At 47.2% G+C, this 15,085-nt stretch overlaps 1 protein-coding gene across 1 annotated transcript in view; it reads right to left on the reverse strand.

Annotated features, from left to right (window-relative positions):
• Nucleotides 1–343: 343 nt before the first annotated feature.
• DUSP10 (dual specificity phosphatase 10) overlaps nt 344–15,085 on the reverse strand; it is a 37,134-nt gene continuing 22,392 nt past the window's right edge. Inside the window, exons 3-4 of the mRNA XM_039883433.1 lie at nt 4,741–5,112; nt 344–1,632 (exon numbers count right to left, since the gene is read on the reverse strand). Coding sequence (XP_039739367.1) covers nt 1,367–1,632; nt 4,741–5,112 — 638 coding nt within the window. The 3' untranslated portion in view covers nt 344–1,366. The remainder of the gene's footprint in view (nt 1,633–4,740; nt 5,113–15,085) is intronic.

Raw genomic sequence — 15,085 nt, forward strand, 5'->3', positions numbered from 1 at the left:
ATGGTTACAAATATTTATCAGCTAGCCACTGAGGAGATCGTGGAATTCTAACCAGTCAATCTGGCGGTGACCTGACTGATCACCGAAGCTCGAAGGCTGGTGTGAAGACCCCGACCCCTCTCCCGTGACTTTCCCTGAAGCTTCTCCTCCCTAAGAGGAATTGCAATGTGCAGAAGCAGATGGCGGAGCTGTGAGGACAGAGGGTCTGATGACTGAGCAGACGGAGACTGGAGCCGTTCCCTCTGCTGCTCCCTTTCCCCGGTTAGAAATAAGTTACCACAGGGAAGAGATGCTTGAACCAGAATTAAGGAAAAGAGAAGGAAAAAAGACACGTCCCAAGATGAGTTTCATTTATATAATGAAAATAAATTTTTACACAATCAACAGAAACACACCCAGTTTTTGTTTTTGTTTTTTTTTTTTTTGCGAAAAATATTTTTAAATAAATTTTTGTCTTTTTTTTACATTCTGATATACATATGTAACAAGGTTTATGGCACTGTAACCAGAATCAAATTCCCCACCCCCAAAAAAATAAACAAAGGAAAAAGGCGGGAAGGAAAAGTAACTGGTTTTAATTCCTTTCTAGCTCCAAGCTGGCAAATGTGCACTGTTTGTCATTCGGCTGCCAGCTCTAACTCGCTTGCACGCCCAAAACACCAGATTATTGTAAGAAGCCCGCGAAGGCATGTGGTAGAATGGTCGGTACCTTTGCTATTTCAAAAAAAAAAAAAAATCTCTTAAACCCAGAGAGGGGAAAAAAAATGTAATAATTCAGAGTAAAAACACACAAAATCAACAGTATCCGTTGTCTCTCTCGAGAACGTGAAGCATCTGAGACCATTTAGCCCTGATCCTCTCTCTGCAGCCGGGAACACGACAGGGCTTGGTTTGGTCAGGTTTCTGCTTTCCGTGTGGACAGCCCGGGCGGACCACAGGTCTTCGCGACTCAATGTCTTTTCTACTTACTTTTGGTTCTTTTTAATTGGTTTAAAGTGTAGTATCTTCGGTCTATGGTCCTGCACAGACTATTTCATCATAAACTCTACAAATAGCTTCAAGGGAAAAGGGGAAGAAAGGCCAGTTTTATCATGTTTATTGTTGGCTTTAAAAAAAAAAATGATTTCCTCAGCCTCCCTGATTTTTCAGTTCTTGGGAAGTAAATCTCAATGGGCATCAAAAGTTAAATTCTTCTCACACTCGTTAAAAATAAAAAGTTTTTAAATGAGTTTGTTTCCATTCACAAACTTTACCCCATCTAAAAAAAAAAAAAAAAAGAAGAAGAAGAAGAAAAGAAAGAAAGAATCCGTTCTCCTTCCCCTTTGCCTCCGAATGGAGAACAAGAATCCTTCCCAGGCAGACGGCATCACACGACTGTCTCCACGCCCATCAGCTTTGGTGTAAGGATTCGCGGTGTCACACCGTTATTTAGGTCTTCCTCAAACTCTAGCAACTGCCCCATGAAGTTGAGGTTTGGAGAAATAATTGGTCGTTTGCCTTTGACAAATTTATAAGCGTCAGTCATGGTCATCCGAGTGTGCTTCATCAGGTAAGCGATGACGATGGTGGCCGAGCGAGACACCCCAGCCTGACAGTGGATGAGGAGGCCCTTCCCACACTGGTGAGCTTCCTCTGGAACACGGGAGAAAGGCAAGAGACAGAGAGAAGGAGAGAGGTTAACTTTGACCTGAACTTGACCACACCGTATTTTGTAGAGAAAGAATAAATCAAAATGGTTTTAAACCCAAGTATGATTTACTAGTTAATGGCGTACGTTTATGTCACAACCTCCAGGCCAGCGAAAAGCAATTCTGGCGTGAATAAGAAGGCACATTTCTACATTTAAAGAGATGACCAGGTGAAGGAATCATTTGGAGCATCAGTTTGCTTCACAGATGCTGAGGGCTGACTGAAGCTAGAGCCACAGCACAACAAACTTCCATGTGAAGCGAGCTACTGATTAAATAGACTCTTCTGATTAAGAATTATATTTCCAATTGCAAGACTGTGTGACTTGCCAAAGCTAGAGTTATTAATAATGTCTTGCCTATCTGTGACAGAAGAAAAAAAAAAAAACAGCTCTTTCTTTATGCTACGGAATCGCTCTGTACAGGAACTAGTATTGAATGAATAAGAATTTCAGTCTGAGTCAACTCTGACCGAGGTTAAAGGAACAAAACTCAACTAGAAAGTTACTATGTTCAGCTTCTTACCAGAACACCCTATCGTTGCAAAGTTAGCTGAAGACCTGTAGTACCCAGGCGTAGGGTATCACCTCCATCTGAACTGCCCAACCCCCCTGCGACCGTGTGTGCCGTTCCCACCTGGCAATGAGAAGGATGGAGGGATTCTGACAAGGGCTCCGAATCCAGAGCAACTGAAAGACGCAACGTTTTATAAGTTTTCAGCTATATTAAAAGCTCAAGAGAAGAGCTCGTGGGCCCTGCCCGAATGGATTGTGAATAATACTTCTCAACTAGAAGGCGCCCCCCGGCAGGAACACCCCCTATTGGATGGAGAGTAAAGAAGAGACCAGGAGAAGGAGACTGAAGACTTCACTTAAACTACTTCTTTGGGCTGCCTACCGGTGGGCCAGGAAAAACAAACCTCATGCAAATCCTCATCTTAAAAATCTACGATGACGCTTACTTCTCGCAGAGCACAGTGGCTTTTATAAATATCTTCCGTTTTCAATTTCTTGTCTTCGGCACACACGAGTTAACCACTGCCACCCCAAGGCTGAGAGGCATGGCATTGAGAAGATGAGCTGCAAAATGCCAGTCTAGCTTTGACCGCTGGTTGCAGCACACGCTGGATGAGCGACCTTGTGTGTGTCACGTGACTCCCCTAAATCCCTGTCTGAATAGTGAGAATCATACTAACTAACCAGGCTCAGGGAACATGGGAATACTATCGCTTGATTCGGAAATAAACAAACGGGCATTGTTATTAAACACTAAAACTAGATTCTGCTTGGTTTATATTAGACTCTTAGTGAATGTTTTTATGTGTATAAAACCTGCTGTGTTTTCCCTAAAGCAAGACGTTAAGATTTTAGTTTATTCAGTGATTTAACAATGAAAAGAAAATTGTGCAGACTGTGACGCTGAATTGTTTTCCGGGTTAAATGCCATTTGTTATTTGTTTTCTTTTCCATCTAAAAAAAAGCAGGTTAGCCCGAATAACCTATAAAGAATGTGGGTGCTTTAATTGAAATCCTCTTAAAACAAGCATATCGTATGCTACTCACTAAATGGAAAATTTCCTAACTTCCCCCAACTGGAATTAAGTCAGAGATATTGTAACCATAAACAGCTATGTACCAACCAGGAAGTTCCTCATCTACTTGGTGACAAATATTTCTTCCTCGGGGCTCAAGAATGTGAGGTACCTTTGCACCCACAAATGTCTCCAAACACTCCCTGCAGCATCCTGTAGAAAGGCCCCTGGCCTTAGAGGTGAGGGCCCTGGGTTCTGGTCCCTTCTCTGGCACTAAAATCCCTATGACCTTGGAGAAGTCACTTTACTTGTCTGAGTTCAGTGACCACTCAGAATTTCCTTCCAGACAGAATATTCCATAGCTGTGCATTGAAGGCGCATTTAGCAAGGAAGACAGCTGGCCAAAGTGACCAGAGCTGCCAACTCGACAGCAAACCCACCAGCCCCATGGCTGTTAAACCCAAGCATTTTTTTTTTTTTTCTAATGAAAGGGCACCAAACACGAGTGCATTGTCTCTGGGACAGAGGCCAGCAGCAACTTGCTGCAATATTTGGGAAAAGTACTGGGTCACCCTTTGTGGTAATAACGGTCGGAGTCATTTAAAAAAAAAAACTGTGGCGTACCTGCTAGGTGCCAGGTGGTCCCCAAAGGAAAATAATTTGAGCCTTACAACAGCCTGAGGCTACAGAAGCAGCAAAATGTTAAAGTTACAGTTAGGGTCGGGCTGGCTGCTGCCTCCTTCTGGAGACCAAAGCCCGCCGACGGTGGAATGTTCCTCCGTGGGAACTACTCAGTCTACACAATCCGATGTGTCCCGCTTCGGCGAGTCTGGGGTCAGCTCCCCGAGGAAACTCATACTCACAACCCTGCCCTTTGCTACTGGAAGCTAAAGAAACGAGACTGGGCAGGTGGAGGGATAAACGAGTCACCCCGCCTGCTCTCTCCGCTCCGTGCTGCGCGAAGCTGTCCCTACAGGATCGCGTCTGAGCGGAAAAGACGCTTCAGAAGCAACCCTCCCGCGATGCGACCTGTGCCTCGGCCTCACGTGACGAGGAGGCCGCACTGACCGCAAACTCATCGGACTCCCGGTGGGGCGGCGGGCGCGCCTGGAGGTGGGGCTACGGCCACACTGTTTTATTTCCCGCAGAGGGCCCAGGGGCGGTGGCGGACCAGAAAGCGCCAGCCCGGCTCTCTGGCCAGTTCCTTACCCTCTGTCGACCCTTTTACACACCGCTGCCACCCCCTCCCGCCTTCTCACTGAGAACTCCAGGGATGCGCAGCTCTAGCTAGAAGGAGGCCAACCACACGCAACGCCTGTCCTTCGCTGTCTGTCCCGATGGGCTCCGGTACGCTCGGTGGGTCACGACTTAGCAGGAGACTCGGGCCGCACCAGGCAGCAGAGCCCGCAAACCTCCCGAGCAGCTCTCTCTGAACCCCAGACATGAACCTTGACCTTGACATCAAAGCCAGAGCCGAAGGGGAAGGGAGGCGGAAGGGAACCCCGCGTGGGAGATGGTTACCGATGAACTCGAAGGCCTCCTCGAAGTACTGCCGCAGGTTCTGCTTGTTGCTGTCGGTGGCCGGCAGCCGCTTGTAGCTGAACAGGCCTTTCTCGTAGTGGAAGAGTGGCAGGTGCGTGGTGACGTTGATGACGTAGCCGATGTTCAGCCGCTGCATGGCGTCCAGGTCCTGGGCGTCCTGCTCGTTGCCGAGATACAGGAAGGGCAGGATGGGCGTGAGCTCGGCGCTCTCGATGTCGGGGGTGGCCGCGGGGGGCTGAGGTAGCGGGCTGGGGGCCGCCGACGCGCCGCCCCCCGCCTCCCTGCACTCCTGCAGGTGGAGGGAGTTGTCACAGAGGTTCTCATGGTTCTGCTTGAAACTGCTGAGTCCGCCTGCAACGAGAGCACAGCGAGCGAAATGACGACGCCTGCCCCTCCCGGGCTGGCCGCACGTGCCCTTCGCCCCCCGAGAATGTGGGTGTCGTTGCCGATGCCGCTTTAGACATATAATATATATTAATTATTCTTATTCTTATTCTTCAATGAGATCAAAATAAAAACGAAAGCCCGTGTGGGGACCCGGGACGAGCCTCGGAGGCTGTCGCTGTGTGCGGGACTTGGCAAATGTGATCTTCATACAAACTGGGGCACGTTCCCCTGGAAAGCGTCTGTGTGGCACCAGGCAATTTCATCAGCAGCAAATCTGATCTGCCTCAGAGAGCCACATGCTTGGTGGCCTACATAGGACCGTGTGCCCTGGGAGCCGAGGAAGGCGCAGATGCCCTCCTCGGGCGGGGAGCTTCTGCCAGCATCTCGGCCAGGCAGGGGTGTGCCTTGCACCTTTAACGAGCTCAGCTCACCCGAATGACAGCTGCGCTCCCAACACAGCAGAGCGGCTAGGAGCCGGGTCTTGGAAGAACCAGGTCACCCTATGCCACCACTTCCGGGCTCTGTGACTGGCGGAAGTTAATTGCTCACTCTGTGCCTCAGTTTCCCCACCTGTAACATGAGGGTCGCGGCCTCTACCCCGTGACTGTGATTGGGAGTCGGGAGCGAATGAAGACACGAAAGGTTCTCGGCACATTGCCTGGGGCACAGTGTCACTCGGCAAGGATTTGCTATTTTTGTTAAGATTGTTTATGTAACGGTCCACAGGTGGAAGCAGTAGACACGCTTGGAAAAGACAAAAATGCTTCAATTTTTCTGACTTTCAGGAAGGCACATGAAATCGCAGCCTCCTTGCCGAGGCCTGTGCAGACATAAACTCATCGGAAACCTCGAATGGACCCCTGAATACACACCTCCAAGCTTAAGGCTCTGCTCTGCCTCCTAAACGTTATGGGGCTAGTGTAAAAAGAAAACCTTAAAACTGCACACGTTCCCTCATTTTTAAAATGCAAACCTCGCCATCAGCCAGCACAGGGTCACTTCTGAGAACGTATCTGAAGGAGATCATCTGACCGAAGATATTCTGCTAGACGTGTACAGACCTTCGCTGCAACATTATCCATTTTACAGGAAAGGTCGCGTTCGAAAGAAATTCAGAGAAGACTTAATTTAGTCAGACAATGAAATATTACATAACCATCGAAGTTGCAAAAAAGCATGAAAACAAAGAAAACGTTTCCGTTAAATATTCAACGAAAAGGTCAACTAAAATATCTTCGCCATACATGTGATCAAGAGCTGAAGGACCATGTTTGCGTTAGGAAATTTATGGATTATAGTTTGTGTAAATTTTTCCTTTAATATCGGTTAGATGCATCACACACAAGGATAAACTCGAGGGATTATTATGAGGGTCCAAATATACAAAATACAAGTAAGGGCCACGAACTCTGAGTTGACATTATTCACCGAATTAGCGCTAATTCGCATCAAACAGAAATACACACTCTCTCGAAAACAAGGGAAGTTGGAGACCTCCTCTGAGCTGAAAGCCGCCAGAACACGACATTTACCTCCTCAGAGGTACGCCTGACACTGGTCTCGATACTTTCAGAAGATAAGACAGAAAACGAAAGCGTGAACAGGATATGGCTGTGCTGAAGCGAGGGCCGGAAGTCCATTTGCCCTCTAGATTCTGAACGTAACGAATGTCCTTCTCTATTTTGAGTCTCATCTTTGGTGACCATGATGGGAAGCTCCAGACTGGAACCTAGACGGTCAGGGCTATTCACGGCCGGTGCACGCCGAGCTGGCCACGTAAACGAGGGGAGTCATAGTTTAAGGTCCAGAGACGACCCCAAGAATATTCAAAGGGGTAACAGTATGATCGCTTCACTCATAAGCATCAAAACCTATCTTTGAGTTTTGAAAAAAAAAAAATAGCTATGAACTTATTTTAATTGATTTTTAGAATTAAACGCTACCCTTACTTATTGTTAATGTCTCCTGGTATGAAATCATGATTTTTGAGAAAGTGCGTCTGGGCCCGAAGAGATTATTTTTAAAGTAGACAGAAGACCTGGAAAACTTGAGAAACTTCACTGCTGAATACTTAAAAAAAGAACAAAAGAAATTACCCACTATCACCATCACGAGCTCCACAAGAGAGACTCTAAAGACGTATTTTAAAATCTGCTTGGCTTGGCCTCCATAAAATTCAAGTAAACAGTTCCACACTGACTCGGTGATGGGAACCTAATTCACTTTTTTTTTCCCCTAAGAAAAAGGCAGTTGCTACACTTTTCCATATAACATGAGAAGAAAACAAAACAAAACAAACAGAAGAAGTTTCTAAGGGGGAGGAGAGAGAAAAAAAAAAACTACCCTCTGTTCTTATTTAGGGTATACAAACTGTAATTCGTCTTAAAAGCAGCTAGTTAAAAAAAAGTGTATGCCAGAAAACCCCACACACAGAAACAAGCAGCATACAGCTTTTTAAAATTCCGTGTCCACACCTCTTTTCCCAATGACATCAGCTGGAGGCTCCCCACCTGCCCAGTTGCCATAGCAGTTACACAAAGACACACAATGACATCAGTTGGCATGATATCAGCTCTTTGAGTGCAAACAATACAAGAAGAACTACTTTGTTAAGGCCTTTGGTACAACTGTGTTCTCAGAAGGCAATGATGTAATGCCAACAGGTGGCATGGGACTTCCATTTGCCTAATGGCGGGGGGGGGCACCCTCTGGGGAAAGCGGGGTGAGAAGCTGAGACAGACAGACACAGAATGCTCCGAATCACAGGAGGGGCTCACATGCAAAGTCCTGTGTCTATTGTACGTGTAAGCCATGCGGGGACCCGGCTCATGGCATCTTTGGAGACAGAGTGAATAGAAAAGGAAATATTGTAATTCGCACATATGAGCTGGACAAGAAAATTCTCGGTAAAGGGTGTGAAGACACAGTCTCCTGCTCAACGGCCGGTCGGCTGGGCAGCTTCGGCAGGAATTGTCAGGAAGGCCTATGCCTGTCTGCACACTGCAGTCGAAGCCCCCTCCCCCGGGGACGATGCTCAAATTCTCACAGTGCTGGGTCTTCAGAGAGATGCTGGCAGGGAGAAGGGTGTCTTCTCAGGCAGTGGAGGACGAGGCTCGGGAGGAGGGGAGGAACGGAGGGGGCTCGTGTGTTTCTACCCCCAAGTGTTTTGCCCCTACCTGACCCCATCACGGACCACTGGAGGCTGAGCTGACCGCTCGCGGAGCGAGGAGCTGTGATTGGTTCATATTTGTTATTACGACAGGAGAACGTGACGACGTGGTGACGATGACGGCAGGGGAGGCCGTGGCGTGTGTCCAGGGGCGGGGGTTCGGGGCACACAGACCCAGGCCGCAGTGTGGTTCCGCCTCACCAGAGCCTCGCTAAGCCTCAGTCTACCGATCTGTAGAGTGGGCATGATGGCACCTGTGCACAGAGCTGGGGCACAGGAAGCCTATGTGATTGTGCCGCTGTACAACCGGGCGCTCGATAAATAACGTCTTACGACCCCAATGTCACCTCAGGTGTCCTCGCCCCCCGCCGGTCCATGGGACCCCTGCGTTGGGTGCGGTGACTCTGAGGCCAGAATCCCGAACGCCAGCTGTGAGACCCTGCGTTTCTTACCGCTTAGTTCCTCAGTTTCCCCACATATAAAACGCGGACGATAACAGCACCTACCTCGCACTGCTGGAGGATTAAACTGATTAATACGAGTAAAGTACTTTGAAACAGTATCTAGCACATATTAAAGCACAGTTTTCCCCGTTACTTTGGGAAACCACCATTTCAAAAATCGAAAAAAATTCTGCTTCATAGAAAGACTCTAAATAAGTGAGCTAATAATGTTCTAGAGTTTTTTCCCCCTTAAAATTTTAATTTAAAAAAAAAATAACTAGGAACCAAAGTATCTGAGCAGTTTGAAAGTTTAAATACCACGCTTTTATCATCAAGAGAACTACAGCTTCCTCAACAATCAGACGTCACCGCGTTTGTCCTGCCTGTCCCAGTAACGGCTGCAGGCCTTCGGGGTCCTGGTTTTTCCAGGGGAGGACCGAGTGTTCCCCCCTGGAAAATTAAATCGCTCCCCCCGCTCCCCCATCCGCCGGGTCCCCACCAGGCCGAGCCATCTCCCCTGGCACACGGCCGCTTGTCGTTATCAGGACAGATATTTTCGGGGCAGGAGCCACATTGCTGGGGGCATCACGTTTCCAACCCTCATCTCCAAACTGAGTTTTCCGCCAAAATGAGTACGGTCGGCACGAGGATGCTAAATGGCGACGAAGAACACCCAGCGCCTCTGGCGAAAAACGCACGGACACGTGACTCGCCCGTGTCTCCTGCCAGGAGGTCAGTTAGAGGACGACCCCGCCAAAGCCTCGGGTCCTCATTTCAGGGTGAAACCTCTCGCCGTGGACGCTTTTCGGCTCCTGTTGCTGTTTTGGCTACTGCAGCCCCAGAAGCAGAAGAGCCCTGTGAAATGCGATTCAGAAGCGACGCTCTGGGCGGCAAAGTAAAGGGACCACGTCCAAACGCAGACTCCCCCAGCGGAGAGTTCCACAGTCTGAAGAGGGACAGCCCTTTTGTACACAAGTGTTTTGGTTTCACGCTAAGCTGGAACGTGAGCACTTTCTGGAATTTTAAGGAAAACTCTCAGTGAAGGTCAGTAAACAGAATTAACACCCAGAGAAAGGTGGGGGCGACTAAAAGCGAGCTCCTCTAGAAGCTCGACGCAAGCATATCGATCACCCCTTTTTGTCACCTGGTTTTTCTTACTGGGTGACTCATCCTTAAGATAAAACGGTACTAGGAACGGAGACTCTGGAGCCAGAGTGTTTGAGTTTAGAATCCCGGCTCCCATCCCTAAGTGCCTCAGTGACATAAACAAGAGCTAAGTTGCTATGCATCTCATCGACGTGACAATGCAATGACTTGGGCCAATGACAACATTCGTTCGAGGACCTGCTGTACCATCCTTGGGTCTGAGGTAATGATTCAAAGCGACTGTGGGTAAAACAGTCCTTCTGGTGTCTGTAGAAGGCACCGAAACCCCACAGGCCTGTTTGGATACTAACTGTGGCTGAGAAGCAAAGGTAGATTACAAGAGCTCCCGGTGGTCAGATGGAGGCGGGTCACCGTGGACTTGGTGGCCGAAGCAGGCTTTGCGAGAGGCCAGGCCTTGGACGGAGGGACGGTTGGTTCGGAGGAGCGAGGAAAAGGGGGTCACTGCCAGAGCCCGTCCCGAGCGAGGGACTGGGCGCCAAGGACGCGGCCGCAGGCGCCCACCTGCCGCCCGCGGGGCCCTGTTAGACGCCACGCACGAAGCGGGAGGACACGTCACGCGGAATAGGGGCCGGGTCTCTGGTGGTCTTCACGGGAAACCTCATTATATTTCTTATTTATGTCCTAAGATTTCAATAGAATTGAAGCGAAAACATAGACATCCGGGCTTATCGAATAGCCACAAATGCATCCCTGGCAAATTTCCTTAGTCTGTCTGTCTGTGTATCTATCATCTATCTATCTATCTATCTGTCTATCTGTCTATCTATCTATCTATCTAGATATAGAAAAATAAATCGATATCTGTATGTCTACATAGATATATAGATATGTAGAAATATATAAAAATTATATATTATAAATTATATACATAAGTAATATATATAATCTGTTAACAAAATTCAACCAAATAAATTTAAAGATCTAACTGGCTCTATTAAGTGATTCATGATTTGGGCAGACTCACTAGCAGCTGGAAGGGTGTGGCTGGGGGGTTCTTAGCGAAAGAAAAGATAGGGTTATTTTTAGGCCAGAGAATCTATTCCGTGGGGGGCGGGGGGGTAGAGGAGGGAGGGGCATGGGTTTTATCAATTGCTCACTAGTATCGATCAGGAAATTGCAGACCAGTTGGTGACTGGTTTAAAATTCCACTTCTGGAAAAGGCTGAAACTGTCATTAGGTTAGTACGAAGTTTTGATTTGGCAACGTGGCTTAGCAATAGTGAGTCTATTTTGGCCTGTTGTTTCTTTTTTTGTTTTTCCCTATCTGTGTGTATAGGTGTATATATGCAAAATGGTATAGAAAAGTTATATAGATTTAACTTGAAATCTATCTATATATTATTATTCTATACCTCAATGAGTTGAGGTGTTCGGAGTTTTTCTCAGGGTAACTTTATAAACCTTTAGTTTTAACGGTTCTATGTACACATGCCCCTAACTCTACCACTGAACTGCACTTTTAACATTTACTAGGTCGTATTTTCCTTCTTATGAAAATTCAGATGAACAGCTTTAACAGCACCTGGGTTCTCGGAGAATAGAAACAGTCTTATCTGGATCCTGTTGTACACAGGACGTAGCCGTGCGTCACAGGAAGATGGTGTTTTGTTGACATGTTTAATACCAGTGGGGAAGATACACCGAGACAGGTGAACAATCTCATTTTGGAAATAATTTACGGAAATTAAAAGATGAAGATAAAGAGCTCCCTGGTGTCTACTTTATCTAGTGACAAATCTTAGGTAGGAATTATTTCAATAATTCTCCTCACAAAGCTGTCTTCCCATAACTGGCTAAAGGTGACTCTTGTTCTTATATTTAATATTCATTAATCTAACCAAGCTGTATTTAGTAATGTGCTGAGAGGAAAAAAAAAAAAAAATCCTGAAAAGTTTACATCAGAATCTCTTGAATTCTGAGTTAACAATCCAGTCCTTTCATTGGATTTTCTGCTGGACAAAAAATTGTAATTTAGACAAGTGATGCTTACCCAAAATAGACATTGCTTGTATAATAAGCATTGTAACTCAGGTATCTTACTTATTTTTGTTTCCCTCAAGTTATCTGTCATCTCTCCCACGCCAACAATTTGGTGGATTATAAAATCTAGCATTCTCGAAATAAGCTAAAGTTTGACTATAATAGAAACCAAGGACTAAAAACAATAACTTTTGCTCCTTCCTAATCTTTTTATAATTTGCAATGTGGTTTCAGCTAAATTTTTGGTCCTATATACTTCTACAATGATTTTCAATCATTAACTTCTTTAGGGGCTCTCATTTCTCATGTCTCAAAATATAGTGCTTCCTTCTTTGATTGATAGAATCTTTGTAATGCCCTAAATAGAAGTAATTTTTTAAATCCTTGTCTAAATATTTACTCCACCCCCCCACCCCCCAAAAAAAGTGAGACAGGTCCAATGATTTAGAAACTGTAATATACAAAAATTGAACATGAAGCTTTAATTGTATGCCTTCCAAGAGGAGCTGACCCTGGCATGCTTTAGTTCAAGTTTAAAAGACCCTGCCTCTGCCCACGGCATCTCACCTCCCAGCTCAGGAGCGGCAGGTGATGACTAGAGTGTCTTCACTACAGAACTGTGAGGAGGAGGGCTGGGGATTACATTTCAGCCTGCCTAGGTAACTCAGGTGCACGAAAAAAGAACCTGCATTTCTAATGCCTCCTTCCTGCCATTCCTACTTTAAAGCTTTAATGAGTAACCGGTGTTCAGGATCTGGCAAGTTTAATTTGTGTGTATTTGAATAACATGGGCTGATTGTTTGAGCGGACCCTTCACAAGTATGTAAATACAGCCTGTTCCTTTAAATCTGTTACCTCATTTATTTACATTAGAACAGAAAGCACTGCCAGAAGGAACAGCTGATGACAGTCATGTAATTTTCCACAAAGACAACAATTAAACAGCTTTGTCTTATTTTAATGAGCAGCTGACTTTTATGTGAGCAGGATTCCAACTGGAAGATCTCAGAGTTTTCACAGCCAGGAACCCCCTCAGGTCGTCTCGAAGAAGTCACTGTGACTTTACCGAAGAGCCCGTTTGTCCCCACTGCACCGCAGCCAGCTCGTGTCCCTCCCTCTCTCTTTCTCCCTTCCAGTCACATAAACCCTTCGGGCGGATGAAGGAAAAATCAGGAGAGGAGGATTCTACCTAGAACACATGGGATGCTTGGACTTTCAGTAAATTCATAGAATATCTTCAAACCTATCGAGGGTGGTTTGACAAGTGTGAGCACGCCACACACACACGTGCAATGCGTCCTGTTAAGTGCAGAGACCCCCATCTCTACGTTCCCCGCTCCCCATTCTAAAAGGTTTGCATTAGAACCACCGAGAAGGCGGGCGGTGGGTGTAACTGAGTCACTCCTCTAACTGAGCCTTCCAGCTCCCTCGGGCCTCACTTACACGGGCCAGAGCAGACCCTTCTGGTGGGTCCGGGGGTCCCCTTTCCCTGACCTCACTCCCTGTCAGCAAGCCAGCCCGCGAAGCCTCATTTTCACTGAGGATTCATCCGCCTGGACGTAGAGCTTCGCTCTAACAAACGTGCCAATGAAAGAGAGTAAAAGTCGCTGTTTTACATCCAGGACAAGGCTTCGGGATTCAACAGCACGAATGGCCTTTCGCTAAGAAGCGTGCCTGTCAAAGCACAGGCTGGACATGTGCAGGGAAAGAGGCCTGACAGAAGAACAGCCAAGTTCAAGTTCCCAGTTCCTGACGACGTGCAAGTTCAGATTTCCTTCTGCTTTCCCTAACCCTGCCCGTCTAAACTTCTCCTGTGGTAGCGCAGACCAACCAGCTCCCAGGGAGGAAGGCGCATCATCCACACTCAACTCAAGCCTCTGGGCTTTCTTAAGAGACACACCAGTTATATTAAGGTATTTTTTCCCTTTTAGAATCTCTTATGTAAGAGCGAGGCCTTCCAAATATTTTGGAGTCTATGGCCATGCCACCCTGATCTCAGAAGCTAAGCAGGGTCGGGCCTGGTTAGCACTGGGATGGGAGACCACTTAGGAAGACCAGGTGCTGTAGACATAAAATAATAATAATAATAATAAGAGATTATAAGCTGACAAGGTCCTTGCGATCTGTGAGGTCAACCAAGGGTTGCCTCGCCTAAAAAAATTCAAAAAAAAAAAAAAACATTTTGGCACTTGAGTGACAGGCTGAAGTGTCCCTTCCCTCTCTGCTGGTCAGGGCCCAGTAGAAGGAGCTGGATGATAAACATAGAAAGTTACAAGCAAAAAGGTAATAATTATGATAAGGGCCCTGAGGTGGCCTCCATTTCCCGGGTGCCATGGGAGGAGCCTAGTTGGATCGGGGTACAGGGATGGCCTCCCTGAGGGGTGAGAAAGGACTGGCTGGCTTAGGGAAGGAGTGGAGGGCAGGGAGAACCACACTTTGGCCGGACACTCAGGAGGACTGTGACAGCTCAGGCAGGCCTAACGTGGTGAGGCACAATGACTGGGCAGGGGAGACGGTGACCAGCGGAGGTCACAGACGTCGGCAGAGGGCCTCGGGCACGTTACGCAGTCGGGGTTTTATTCTAAGTTCAGCGGGAGGCTCCTGAGTGGTCAGAAGCCCATAAAAAGTGATGGATACATGTTTGAAAGGGAAAAGGGAGAGAAAAATGGTGAAAGGGTGTTAATTTCCTGGTGGGTGCAATTTACCTGTACCCCAAAACCTGGGGAAAACTCAGAGCCTTTCTTCCCCAGAATGCGGTTTCGTACCTGCTGCGGACTACACTGTGTCCCCCACAAAATTCGCACACTAAAGCCCTAACCCTCCATGTAATGGCCTTTGGAGACGGAGCCTTTGAAAGATAACGGGGTTTAGATGAGGTCGTGAGAGTGGGGCCCTCACGAGGAGATTAGTGCCCTTACAAGGGGACACCAGTGAATTTGGTGTCTCTCTCTCTCCACCATGCGAGGACACAGCGAGAAAGTAGCCGACCACAAGCCAGGAAGAGAGACCTCATCAGAACGTGATCGTGCTGTCACCTGGACCCCAGACAGCCAGCTTCTAGAAGTGTGAGAAATAAATGTCCGTTGTTGTCTTAGCCGCCCGGTCTACGGCATTTCGTTACGGCAGCCCACGCCGACGAATACAGTACCACTTTTCATTTTAATTCTCAGCAGAGCTTA

The sequence above is a fragment of the Pteropus medius genome, unplaced genomic scaffold (genome assembly GCF_902729225.1).
Source record: "Pteropus medius unplaced genomic scaffold, Ma_sr-lr_union100, whole genome shotgun sequence".
Classification (NCBI taxonomy): Eukaryota; Metazoa; Chordata; class Mammalia; order Chiroptera; family Pteropodidae; genus Pteropus; species Pteropus medius.